Source organism: Dioscorea cayenensis, chromosome 14 (genome assembly GCF_009730915.1).
Source record: "Dioscorea cayenensis subsp. rotundata cultivar TDr96_F1 chromosome 14, TDr96_F1_v2_PseudoChromosome.rev07_lg8_w22 25.fasta, whole genome shotgun sequence".
Lineage (NCBI taxonomy): Eukaryota > Viridiplantae > Streptophyta > Magnoliopsida > Dioscoreales > Dioscoreaceae > Dioscorea > Dioscorea cayenensis.
The window spans coordinates 20821032-20833947 of NC_052484.1; the positions used below are offsets into that span (position 1 = coordinate 20821032).

Consider the following 12916-nt stretch of genomic DNA (forward strand, 5'->3'; position numbering starts at 1 on the left):
CTTCACTCCGAACTCAAATCCTTTACAAGCTGTTACTCACCTTCTCTCTCGTACTAGACGTAAGATTCTAAATTGGAAAACGGAGGGCATACAACCTATTGATGCATCGATTGAGAAGCTGGAGAACTTGATCCTGGAGACTGAGATAAAAGAGGGGACAAGTGACAACATTGATTTGTCTCCGCAATCTCTTACTGCTCTTTACAATAAATTATCAGCTCTCCACAGACAGAACAACATTAAATGGGCTCAAAGGGCCAGGCTCCAATGGGTTCAAAATGGTGACAATAACTCTACTTTTTTCTTTAATTCAGTTCGCTTTCGTAATCATTATAATTCTATTACTAACATTAGGGATTTGAATGGCATTCTTCATACTGATCATTTGGGTATTACTAGCACCTTTGTTAGTTTTTTCTCAGATTTATGGAATGATAGAATGGGCCTTTCTCATCTCGAGCTCATTAATTTGCTTCCAAATGAGATTCCTCAGATATCAGTTACTGAGGGAGAAGAGTTAATTAAAGAAATCAGTAAGAAAGAAGTATTCGAGGCTCTTCAATATCTACCTTCGGGTAAGAGTCCTAGACCCGATGGCTTCAACATTGAATTCTTCCATTTTTATTGGAATGAGATAGGAGACTCCATCTTTTCAGCAGTCAGGTATTTTTTTCTTAATAATGTTATGCCTAGATCCTGGGGTAGAACCCATATTGTTTTGATTCCTACGATCCCTAATCCCAGTTGTCCTGCTGACTATTGTCCTATTTCTTTATGCAATGTGTGCTATAAAATTATTTCGAAAGTTCTTGCTAATCGTTTGAAAGGGGTTTTGCCTAAGCTAATTGGGAAAGAACAGTGTGATTTTGTTCATGGTAGGACTCCTTTTGATAATATAATTACCCTTCAAGAGGTGGCTCATTCGATTGACAATGATCTAAACCCCCCAAGGATGTTGGTTAAGTTAGATATTGCTAAAGCTTATGACACAATGAACTGGACTGCAATTCTTGTTACATTGTCTAAAATGGGGTTCCCTGGCAGATGGATAAACTGGATTGAAACCTGTATTAGCTCTGCTTCTTATGCCCTGTTAATTAACAAAACTCCTTCTAACTGGTTCACTGCTAGTAGAGGTCTCCGGCAGGGAGACCCTTTATCTCCCTATCTTTTCATTCTTGTTGCTCAAAACCTCACCACTATGCTCAATTATGCCTTACATTCCAATTTGATACCCGGGTTTTGTTCTAGGCTTAGTAATAATTTCAATCACTTGATGTATGCGAATGACCTTATTATTATCACTGAGGCCCCTCGCAAATCAGCTAGAAATATCAAAAGATGTCTTACCTTTTATGGTAATGTAACAGGGCAAAGAGTTAATAATGATAAATCAGAGATCATCTTCCCCTCCAGATTCAATAAACATCTGTCCAACAGAATTTCAAATATTCTAGACTATAAGATCGGGTCTTTCCCTGTCAAATACCTGGGGATCTGGATTTCTCCTAAGAGATTGGCACTCTCTTGTTTCAATGCCATGGTGGACAAGATTGAGAAGTCGATTTCCTTTTGGAAGAAATCCAGGATTTCAACTGCAGGGAAGACCATCCTTATTAATTCCTATGTTTTGACTGCTCCTCTCTATTATCTCTCGGTGTATCCAGTTCCTAAACTTGTTCTTGATCGTATATCCAAAGTTGCCAGGCTCTGTTTTGGGCTAAAGATAGCAATCGAAAAGGCATCAGTTCAATCGGTTGGGATGAAATAACTTTAAACCGTTCTGAGGGGGGGATTGTCAATTCGTAACTTGGGTCTTGCGAAATGTTCCCTTATGGCTAAAAATGTTCTTGCAAAGCTTAACAAGCAGACTGTTTGGTGGGTTAATTTAATGGATCATAAATATGGGTCCTTTGACATATGGCATGGTTCTATTCCTGCTAAATGCTCATGGTTTTACAGAGGTATGTACCGTTCTGCTTTGAATATTAGGCCTTTCCTCTGGATGAATCATGTTAATCCAGATTTGACTTCCTTTCTGAAAGGCCCTTGGTATTTTGAAATCCCAATTGCTCTCAAGCCAACATATTTAAACATGGATATTGACTTTAGTGCTTATCAAATTTCTGAGCTTTTAGTAGACATTCATTGGAATATTGATAGGTTACACATGGTTTTTGGCAACATTCTTAATGATAACATGATTAGCCACAGTAATGTTAGTTATGAGACTTGCAATCAGTGGGTCTGGTTCCCTAATTCTAGAGGGTCCAAAGTTTCTAGCAGGATTTATTCATTTTATAATCAAAACAAGGGTTTAAATGCTCAATGGGGAGGGTGGGGCAAAATCTGGAGGCTCAAAGTTGCCCCCCGAGTCAAACACTTCTTATGGTTACTGATGCATAATGTTGTTAAAACCAGAGAATATTTGTACAGTCTGAATCTGGGCCCCCAATCCATGTGTTCTTTTTGCAATCTGTTTCCTGAAACAACTGAGCATCTTTTTCTTACCTGCCATAAGTCTCAACAGATCTGGGCTCTTATTAGCTCGGCTATTTGCAAGCCTATTAATCTGTCGTAGGGAATTACTTCGGGGTGTTGGCTGGATCATGAGTTATTAGGTAATGACTTTCACACTCAGTCGGTGATCGCAACAACAGTATGGTTTATTTGGAAAGCCAGGTGTAATCTGATATTCAGGTTGGAAGAACTAAACACCCACTTGGTCTCCATTAGAGCTCCTGAGCATGTCAGGGAGTATTTTCATCCCTCTTCCTTTCAATTGCGAAACAAAGTTATCATGAATAATTTCACTCATGCAGATTGTCTAGTTCTGTTGGCTGCCTATGCTTTCAATGCAGAATTAACTAATGCAGGTTTTGGATTCTTGGTCTTGGATTCTGATTCTAGAATGATTTGCTCGGGTAGCAGTGGGTGCCCGACTACTAACGACAATGAGGCGGCTGCCAGGGCTCTACATTTTGCTTTGCATGCCACACATAATTGGAGTTTCAACAGCAACATCAATACAATTCTTACTTCAAGTGCTATGGTTGTCTCAGCTTTACAGCAGGATTCTCTGCTTGAAGATTGGCGGATTGCTCAGAAGCTTCAAATCATTAAAGGTTTTCTTCATGAGATGGGGTCTCCCGTGCTTCACTCCATCCCTTTGTGTTGGAACAGGATGCCGCATCTGATAGCTCTTCATGATCTTCATCAACATGAAGTTTCACTCTTTCATAGAGGCCAGGATCTTCCAAGATGGTTGATGAGAATTCTCAGAGCTAATGGTTTTTATTGAGTCTGCTAATTTTTGTTGTTTGGTTTTAGTTACTATGTTAGTGGTTTGATGTAATTTGATAGTTGTAGTTCTTGTTATGTAATCAAACTAATTGTACACATTTGTTTTTGGTTATTAATAAAACAGCTCTCTGAGCTCCTTCCCTCAAAAAAAAAATTTGAGGGGATAGCAACACATGCATGAATCTCACACCATAAATTTTAAGCAGAGGCTAACTTCTGTTTAGGCAAATTAAACTTCAGAATGGAGTTATACATGAGACTATGAGAGAGCATGTATTTCCAAGTGACAGGTTACAAATAAAAAAAAAAAAACAAAAGAAAAAGAAAACAGAAAAAAAAGTTGAAGAAGATGGATGGATTCACTGGAACCAAATCCAGACATACTGAAGAAGTAACCTCTAAACTGCATCACCTAACAATTAGAGATGATACCTCCCTCTGATTTTGACATTACACTAAATAGACAGCTACCAAGCCATCAACCAAACAAGATTCAAATTATAGAAGTGTAAATGCTCACAAAGACCAATACAAGTACCCAAAGAAGATGAATGAGACATCTGAAACATTACACAAAAACCGAAAGAGAAAGTGTGTTCTACATTAATAGCTATCATTGAAAATGTTAAAAAAAAAATCACAAGGTCCTAGCAGTTTCATGATGATCAGAAATCCAAAGACAAGTGGTCATATGTCCTACTTCAGTGTCAAACTGTCCTTTGATGGAGGCAAATGCAATCTTTTGTATGTAAGACTAAAATGTTGATCTAAATGAGATGATGATGATGTAATATGGGGGATATAAATCAAGCATGAATGCCACGGCAATCAACAAACGCTTATCAAAAGCCAAAACTTTCATAATAGAACACATCTAACCTTGATCCTCTGTAAAAATTTTTAATTTGGTAGCCACTAAGCTTAGTGAGTACATTTTCACATCCCTCAGCGCATTCTGGCAAATGGAGTAAATTCCTCAGCCACAGACCAAATTTTCTAGGTCCTAAATCAATATGGTAAAGAGTCCACAACAAACAAGACTTGTTTATTCTATCAAAATGCATTTTGGTCAGCATCAATCTCCTTTAGGTTGTTACCTATGTCAAATGAAATAACTAACAACAATCGTGACTTCTTAACTTCCTGACATTTCCACTTGTAAATTGAACCGTTTCAAGCATAAGGAACACTTGTTGAATTAAGACTTCACCTGTTCCTACACTCTACTCCTAATCAAATGAATAAAACTAGTGAGTACTATCAGGGCTATTCTTGATATGTGAAGCTCCACATAGTGAGGATAAACAGTGTCTGGTTGGACATTCTGATATCCTCATCCAAAGGCTTCCCTTCAAAATACACATCAGTTATCTGGCCATCCATCTCAATCATTCTGACACTTCCATGAAAATATTAACAATTAGGTGCAATGGAAGTGATAGTAGGAAGCAACAGAGCCCAAAATCTCTCCTGGAGCACCACAGACTCTGTCACAAAAGTAATTTTAAGATCAGCAAGACTCTTGCTAAATTATGTTTCAAATTCCTTGTTCCTTTCAGCATCCTGAGAACATACCCATTGCTATGCTCCCTTCCAAGTAATAACTTTCATAAGCTACAAGACCTACTACTTTTGAACATCCTTTTTCAGACTAACATGCACATGCAAACCTTACCTGTAAGTCTTCAGGACTGAAGGCATAGATTCAAATGAACATGCAAATGCAAACACTGCCCCATGTGGAACGCGGCATTTAAAAGCGCTTTTCTTTTGTAAAATGCTGTACTGAACTTCGAATATTTCCAATTGTGAACAATACCTAACATATTATATGCAAGCCAATTGGGTGTGGGTAAGAAGATGCAAGGCAAAAATTCAGCCCTCAATTATAATGGGAAGTCCTTTTGAAAGGAAGTTCACAGTTCCGAGGATTTCACAAGATAAAATTGTCAGTTCAACAGATTCATCTGGCAACTGAAGATCATCATTAGCTCCAGAAACATGATGCTTTCTGTTATGACAAATTATCCTGCAAAGCGTGAGTAAAAATACCAAACTTGAATTAACAGATAGTTTCATCCATGAAATACAGGATCTGACACCTTTCCTGCCGTTTCTATCCTAAAATTCTTTAAGACTTTCCCATCTAAAGACCTTATTAAATATGGAAATGCATGCCATCAAAAGTATTTCTCACCTATGCGAGGTTTCTTTATGACAATTACAAACATTTCCAATTGAGGAATCCTTCATTTTGTTTTTTCAAAAACAAGAATTTATTACTGACACCATAGTAACTGCCTCAAGTCACAGCAGAAGGCAAACTAATAATTTAGGTTACACCATCAAAGCACAAAAATTTGAGCAATAATAATCTAAACTCAGTAAAGTTCAACTAGTTTAGATTTCAAACAATTCATATCATTGGAAAACCAAAAGAAAAAACACAAAGAACCATATTCTTCTTTGCAAGCCTTGTTAAATTCATTATCTTTATTGCACTAAAGAAACAAGGCCAATAAAAAGCATATATTCATGTAATAATCAATCATCTACAGCAAGATGCCCAAAGTATAATTGAAACAATAACATCACTCCAATACTTCAAAATGAAAGAAACCAAACAAAATTCTCAAGAGAGGAAATAAATGTAGCAGAATACCAAATCACAGACATGGCGCACATCATTTCCTTATCATGAATGCCCTGCAATGCAAACACACACAATGCTGATTGAAAACAACTCATATAGAATGACAGTAATAAACTAATAATAAGAATAATAAGAAAAACAAATGCTATAGAACTTAAGGGCATGAAAAGAACCTCAAGAATTGGAATGCTGCAATGAGTTTGAGCTAAAACACCTCACTTTTGTTATGAGCTAAGTCCACCAATGCTAGAGACTTTTTTCACCACCAATGAATGCGGCGAGTAATAGTCAAGGTACCACTTTACAAACCTCTTCAGCCCGGTCTGGAGGTCGGTGACTGGGTGGTACCCGAGCTCTCTCTGGGCGAGGCTAATGTTAGCATGAGTGAACTGCACGTCACCATTCCTCGGCATCTTCACCACCTTGCGATTAGCCTTCACCTTCAGCAAACGCTCGAGAATGCTGACGAGCTCACCTACCGGCACAGGGGAGGTGTTGCCGAGATTGAAAATGCGGAGCTGGGCCGGACCACGCTTCTTGCCACCGCTGCCGGTGCTCTTCTGGGATGTGTCGAGGGAGGCAAGGCATCCCTTGACGATGTCGTCAATATAGGTGAAGTCCCGGGCGACGGTGGAGTGGTCGGGGCCCTCGTAGATGGAGATGGGTTTGCCACGGAGGATGTCTTTGGTGAAGAAGAAGTAGGCCATGTCCGGGCGACCCCAAGGTCCGTAGACGGTGAAGAAACGGAGGCCAGTGATGGAGAGGCCGTAGATATGGTTGTAAGTGTGGACGATCTCCTCGCCGGCCTTCTTTGTGGCGGCGTAGAGAGAGGCGGGGCTGTCGGTGCGGTCGGATTCGGAGAAGGGAACCTTGGAGTTGAGGCCGTAGACGGATGACGACGAGGCCCAGACGATAGCGGGCTGGGGGGACGCTGACCGAGCGGCTTCGAGAATGGAGACGAGGCCGGCGACGTTGGAGCGAACATAGGAGGCAGGGTCGCGGAGGGCGTAGCGAACGCCGGCCTGGGCGGCAAGGTGGAGAACGTGAGTGAAGGGAGCGACATCGAAGAGCTTGCGGAGGAGGTTGGCGTCATTGATGTCTCCCTCGACGACGAAGACGCCAGCGCGGTCGAGAAGGGCCTGGCGGGCGCGTTTCAAGGAGGTTTCGTAGTAGTCATTGAAGTTATCAAGGCCAAGAACGCCATCGCCACGGCGTTTTAGGGCAATGGAGCAGTGACTACCGACGAAGCCAGCAGCGCCGGTGACGAGGACGGAGATGGCACGGCGAGAGGAGGATGAAGTCAGGCGGACGCGGGCAGAGGCTTGGACGCGCTTCTCCCAAAGAGGACCTCCCCAGGAAGAGTGAGGGGAGGAGAGGTGTCGGCGAGACGGTGTGGAGGGGCGGGGGGAGAAGGCGAAGAAGGCGATGAGAAGGGCAATGGCAAGAAGGCCCCAAACGGCGATGCAGTGCTGCTGATGCCATCGATGGAGGTGAGCGGCTCGGTGGTGGTGGTGGAGTGGCTTCTCTGGCTTGAACTTCCCCGAATTCGAGGCCACACCATCGCCGAGAGCCATAGTCTTCAGCTGTGACATCTGGGAAACAGAGAGAGTGGAGGAAGTCGATGAACAAGAGGGCAACGAGCAATGGAGGTGGGTTCTCAGAGATGGAGATGATGATGATGATGATGTTGATGATGGTTCATGGAGGGAGAGAATGGGCCGTTGGAGAATGGGATTTCTTTGATTGAATTTTGGATGAGAGGGAGAAAGAGAATTGGGGAGGGTGGTCTCCCTTGATTCTCTCACTGTTTTACTTGTTTTTAGAAATTCAATTTTTAAAAACTTTTTTATTTTTTTATTTTTATTTATTTATTTTTACTTCTAGCTCTTTCAATAACTTCCACTCATTTTACTGATTAATTAATTTGAGTTATTGTAGCCAATTCTAAAAGTTTCTCCAACTCTTCACAGTCAATGCTTAATTAATGTGACACTAACTAAATTATTTAAATATTTAAATGGAACATTAATAATAATTTTTGTCAAGACTTGATTGATGTAGGACAGTTAAAGTGAATTGCAAGCAAATGGAAATAAAGTTAGTTAATCAAAGTCTTTGTGTTACAGAGAAGACTTCATGAATGGTACTACCACCAATGCTTTTGACTAGCAACCAAATCTATTTATTCATGGGGTTATCTATGTTTAGTATTTACTCGCCTAAAAGTGGATCAAATAAGCACTTTCAATGTGAATAAATAAACAAGGGATTGTATATATATATATATATATATATATATATATAATTCAGCAGATGAAGTAGGTTGCATAAAATATTGAAATTACAAACATAACCTTGTATGTTCTTTATCAGCTATGGAATTGGCACATATACAGTATGGCAACTTTTAGCAGCATGCTACTAGTACTAGCCAAGGGAACTGCAGAAAATAAGAAATATAAGACAACAAGTCATTGAGGAAGACCTAGACGGAATTTTGCTGACAGAAACCTCATTAGGGGTTGTCCATGGCCATATCATTAGTCATTACCTTCTAACTAGGCATGGATGTTGCCGGTGTGCCAAACTCCTTAGTGAAGGTAGCAAGGGTGAGCCAAAAACATCCAAAAGGCAAATTGCCTGAGAAGAGATCCATGAAGGTAGATATGGCGCAGAGAAGGGAGCCACATCAGGATACAAGATAATTTCCAGTGCTACGCTGCAAGTAACCTGCTCGATCAAGCTGATCCTCCCATATGTGGAGCTGCATTCACAAGCAGTAAGGTATTGCTCATCTTGGTTCTTATTAATATCATTTTTGAAGCAACATAATGCATGCACGCACGCATATACCAGATATAAATTCATGTTTATTTAGTTGTTGAACCATGTAAATCTGGTTCCGAGTTAACTATGTTCTCTGGCTTTTTTTTTTGTGTAGCATTGAGTGTCTGAGTAGTAACATCAATGTAAATTATATAGTGCAATAAAGAATTAATATTGAGTTGTTGCAGAAATAAACTTGGAGATAAAGCTAACGAGAAAACAATTGTTAAAAAGACATGGTTGATTTCCTATGGCAGCAGTGAGGAATAAGAATGTTGATACTAATATTATGTGCATCAAAGCAATGGGGATGATAACATTGCTACAAAGGTCTGACACGTTGGTTTTGGAGTTCTTGCTACTCAAAAATTCATAATCCATTCATCTGTTCTCCTCAGGATATCACCTCATGGAGTTATTATTTGCTTGCAGGGACTGGTTTATTTTTTTTTTTAAAAAAAAGACAAATTGATGCAGAATACTTTGAATTTTCATCACATCCCTTGTCAAGAGGACTACCAAATCATGCCCTACCCTACTGTGTTTTCAAGTTTTGACCTGAGACCAAGTAGTTTCTTCAAGACAATGCTATCCTTGGAGTAGAGAATGATTTATCGATTTGCAAGCTAGATGCATATGCTTGAAGTTTGAAAGTAGGAGCAGCATCTTTTGTTTGTCAAGATACTACTCCTACATGATTAACATGAAATGTAGATCATGATATTTCATAGGCTTTTGGATAGGTTAGAAATACACTGTGAAGTTTTCCATGTCAAGCATATGTCCATCGCTTCGTACAATGTTAGTAATGGTCCATCCTAGTTATTTAACATTTTAAATTATCAACCCTGTAACCTAATCAGAATCTGTATGCCTCTCCTTATCTCCTTTTCTCCCTCAAGCAGCTCATGGGATCATCATCACGTGTGTAAAAAAATTTTTGCCTAGTACAGGATAGAGTTCAAAAGTTCAAGATTGATCAATCAAATCCCAGAGCATATAAACTTTACCTTGGAAAGGATCCAACATAAACAGGGCACTGTCTTCTGATTACCAGAACCATTAATCACTATTTGGCATTGTGAAATAAACTCATCTCGTTTACATATCTAATTTGTTAATGGACAAGAACCCTGCCATTTCTTTGGAGTATTTTCTCTTGTTTTGTACCACACACTTTACATTTTGTTACGGGCATTTCTCTTTTCTTTTCTAGTTTTCCTCTCAATCCAGTTAAAGATACTAATGTTCTAGAATTGATTATATTTATATCTACTACATATGGTATCCATCCTATTTATCAAGCATTTCTATTATCATTTTTTTTTTATCTGGACAAATCCTAACCTCATGTATACACAAAAAAACAATTTGATAAATAAATGGGCAACTTAAAAAAACAGAAAATTGAAGAAAGAAACATGTAAGATCATGATGAAAAGCAAACCTGTTTCCTTTGTGCTGCAATTGAGTTGATTCTGAAAAGGCTTCAATCACCATCTTGTCTCTGCTTATTGCCAGTCTTGGAAAACCTCTGGGATGAGACACTCAAGAGCTTATTGAGGGACATCCCCTTCCCTCTGCTCTCCTTCTTAGCCTCATACCGAGGCTTGATCCGTTCATCCAGTTTGTATCCCAGGAATGCAGGGAAACACAACAACTCCCCAACCTCTCTCTCCATGTCCTCTATCAAGAACTCCAGCTTCTTCTCCAAAGACAAATGGCTGTACTGCAATACCTGTGGGTGTTTCTTGCTCATTGTCAGCACATCCTCGCAGGACAACCCATAGCTGAAGAAGAGTCCTATCACCATCTGCATGTTCTCACAGCTCGTCCTCGTCACCGCACCAAGGGCCACCACTAGCTCTCTGGTCCGAGCTCTGTATCCGAGCTTTATCAATAGCCCGAGCTTCTTCGAGAGATTGTCCTCGAACGAAAGAGTGAGAAAAAGAGGAGCTTTGCAGAGGAACTTGAAGATGTCCTGGGAGCTGAGGCCGGATTCCCTTAAGAACGCCACTCTCGGCTTCAGTTTCCTCTCTCTGCTGGCGCTGAAGATGTTTGGATAAATGAGAGCTATTTTGAGGACCTCTTCGTCTGAGAGGCCTTCAGATCTCCAGAAATCCATGTGCGATCCGAAATGTTCGACGGTGTAGAGCAAGAGAGCAGGCACCTTACGGATAAGGAGCCCAGCCGTGTCTTCGTCTCCTCCGGCAATCTCTACGAGGAACTCGTATCTGGGGATCATCTGCTCATTCAAATCTAGATTCAGGAGGGCCGGGCGGCGGAGGCAGAGGGCTGGCCCGCCGAAGCGATCCAGGAAAGCGAGCATATTCTTGATTTCATCCACGGACTTTTCAGCAAACACCTTCTGGGCATTGATATTGTTGATGATATGGGCAAGCTTCTCTTGAGGGATTCCGTGCTCAAGGAGCAGCTTGATTCGGATGGTAAAGCCGGCGAAGAAATGGGAATGAATGGCGCAGCCGAGGAGACGTTCAATCTTCGCGGGCTTGACGTCTTTCAGGTTGCCATGGATGAAGTCGAGGAATTGGTCGAGCTTAAGCGATGTGAGGATCTCCGGGCACTTGGTGATGGCACGGCGGAGAGTGAAGCCGGTGATGCCGAGTGATTGCAAAGAAGTGATGCGGTGGCGGAGGAATTCCGGTGGTGCGGAGTGGAGCTGTGGGTGGTGTCGGAGTAGAGCTTGGATCTCCTTCTCATCTAGCAGGGGTTCAAGAGGGGAAGCAAGAGGAGAAACAGCAAGACTGCACCGGAGGGGATTGATCGTGTGCTTGAGGGGAGGGAATGGAAGAGAGGTCGAAGATGGTGGTGGGATTAGGGCAATGGTGGTGATGTTGCGGGAGGGGAAGGGAGAACTGAGGACGACGGCGGCGGCAGCCATGGCCGGAGAAAGCGGGCAGCTGCGCCGCCTTTGGAGAGGAAAGAAAGAGTAGGAGTGATTCTCTCTCCCTCTGTGAACTGTGGCTTTTACTAATTACCACTAATAAGGTTTAAATTAGTTATTATCACCTTATTTACTTTTTTTTTATTATTTTTATATACAAGTGAATAAATCATGTAATTTCATTAAAAATAGAAATGAGTACAATATGAACCAAGATAACAAAATGGAAATTCCAAACAAGCATCCATTAAATAACCTTACATGAACAATAAAATTTGAAAAATCTATTGTTTTGATATTTGAATTTTGAATATATATTTTTTAAAAATTAGATAAACCATAATATATTAGAGAAAAGATAAACAAAGACTACATGTGAATTTTGAGTATACTATATTTATGTAAAATAATATTTTTTTTTTCTAAATTAAATCCATGAGAAAAGAGTAAAGTTGGAGGAACCAATGAAAAATATGAGCCTTGAAGTTTTTTACTACTAGAGATGCAAAATTGAATGTCCCTCCGGTGCATACATCTTCTCCGGGAGATGTCTAGTGTTAGAGTTTTTGTTCCCTAGAGAGTCTCCTTCTCTGATTGGGTTGATTTTTCTTTCCCTTTTATTGTGATTTTGAGGTTCTTATAATTGGTTCTCTCACTTTTTGTGGGTTCGTCATCTTCTATGGTTTTTTTGTTATTTGTCATATTTTGTTGGGTTTGTTTTTTTAATAAATGTGATTTATTTATTTAAATAAATTATATTTTATTAAAAAATAAAAATTAAATATCATGTTTCTTTTCTAACAAATGAAGCAGGGTGAGGGTGTAATGCGCTTGGTATATTTAGAAAGTTTACTCTTACATGTGATTTGTTTATATTTGTTAAAAAAAAAAATTGAATACAAATACTATATTTAAATTTGCATTTGTTCTTACAAAGTCTAAAACCTTAACTTAATTAATTTAGTGTAAAAAGACAAATTAAAATATTTTGAATTTTCTAAAATGCATACAATTCATACCAATGAAACTATCATGACAAAAAAAAAAAACATGGGGAGTAGTCTGTAGTTTTGGGACCTTGAGCTGAGGAGCGGGTGGAGTACTCGGCTCCCGAGGAGATTCAGTAGCAGAGCGTGGGGTAGGGACTGGCTTAGTATTCTTTTAAGAAATGGTCTTCTTCCTTTCGTTGTGCGGGGAGTTTGGGGCTTATTTTGTATCCACATCTAGTG

The 12916-nt window shown here is 40.1% G+C and overlaps 2 protein-coding genes across 3 annotated transcripts; both read right to left on the bottom strand.

Moving 5' to 3' along the window:
* Positions 1 to 5809: 5809 nt before the first annotated feature.
* Positions 5810 to 7782, bottom strand: LOC120275511 (UDP-glucuronate 4-epimerase 3-like). Its single transcript, XM_039282119.1, has 2 exons — positions 6130 to 7782; positions 5810 to 6009 (listed from the first exon to the last, which is right to left on the bottom strand). Exon 1 carries the CDS (start codon positions 7546 to 7548, stop codon positions 6181 to 6183), a length of 1368 nt encoding a protein of 455 aa, XP_039138053.1. The 5' UTR covers positions 7549 to 7782; the 3' UTR covers positions 5810 to 6009; positions 6130 to 6180.
* A 472-nt stretch (positions 7783 to 8254) lies between these two features.
* On the bottom strand, positions 8255 to 11770 carry LOC120275510 (transcription termination factor MTERF8, chloroplastic). Of its 2 annotated transcripts, XR_005541113.1 has the most exons (3): positions 10230 to 11770; positions 8508 to 8720; positions 8255 to 8396 (listed from the first exon to the last, which is right to left on the bottom strand). XR_005541113.1 is itself a non-coding variant. In XM_039282118.1 (2 exons), exon 1 carries the CDS (start codon positions 11682 to 11684, stop codon positions 10272 to 10274), a length of 1413 nt encoding a protein of 470 aa, XP_039138052.1. In that variant the 5' UTR covers positions 11685 to 11770; the 3' UTR covers positions 8255 to 8720; positions 10230 to 10271. The 2 variants fall into 2 exon arrangements, 1 of the variants encoding a protein (XP_039138052.1); XM_039282118.1 differs by having other exon boundaries at positions 8255 to 8720.
* Positions 11771 to 12916: the final 1146 nt, after the last annotated feature.

Excerpts from the sequence above, each read along its gene's own strand:
- LOC120275511 (XM_039282119.1), bottom strand. The coding sequence starts at position 7,548 with ATGTCACAGCTGAAGACTATGGCTCTCGGCGATGGTGTGGCCTCGAAT.
- LOC120275510 (XM_039282118.1), bottom strand. The coding sequence starts at position 11,684 with ATGGCTGCCGCCGCCGTCGTCCTCAGTTCTCCCTTCCCCTCCCGCAAC.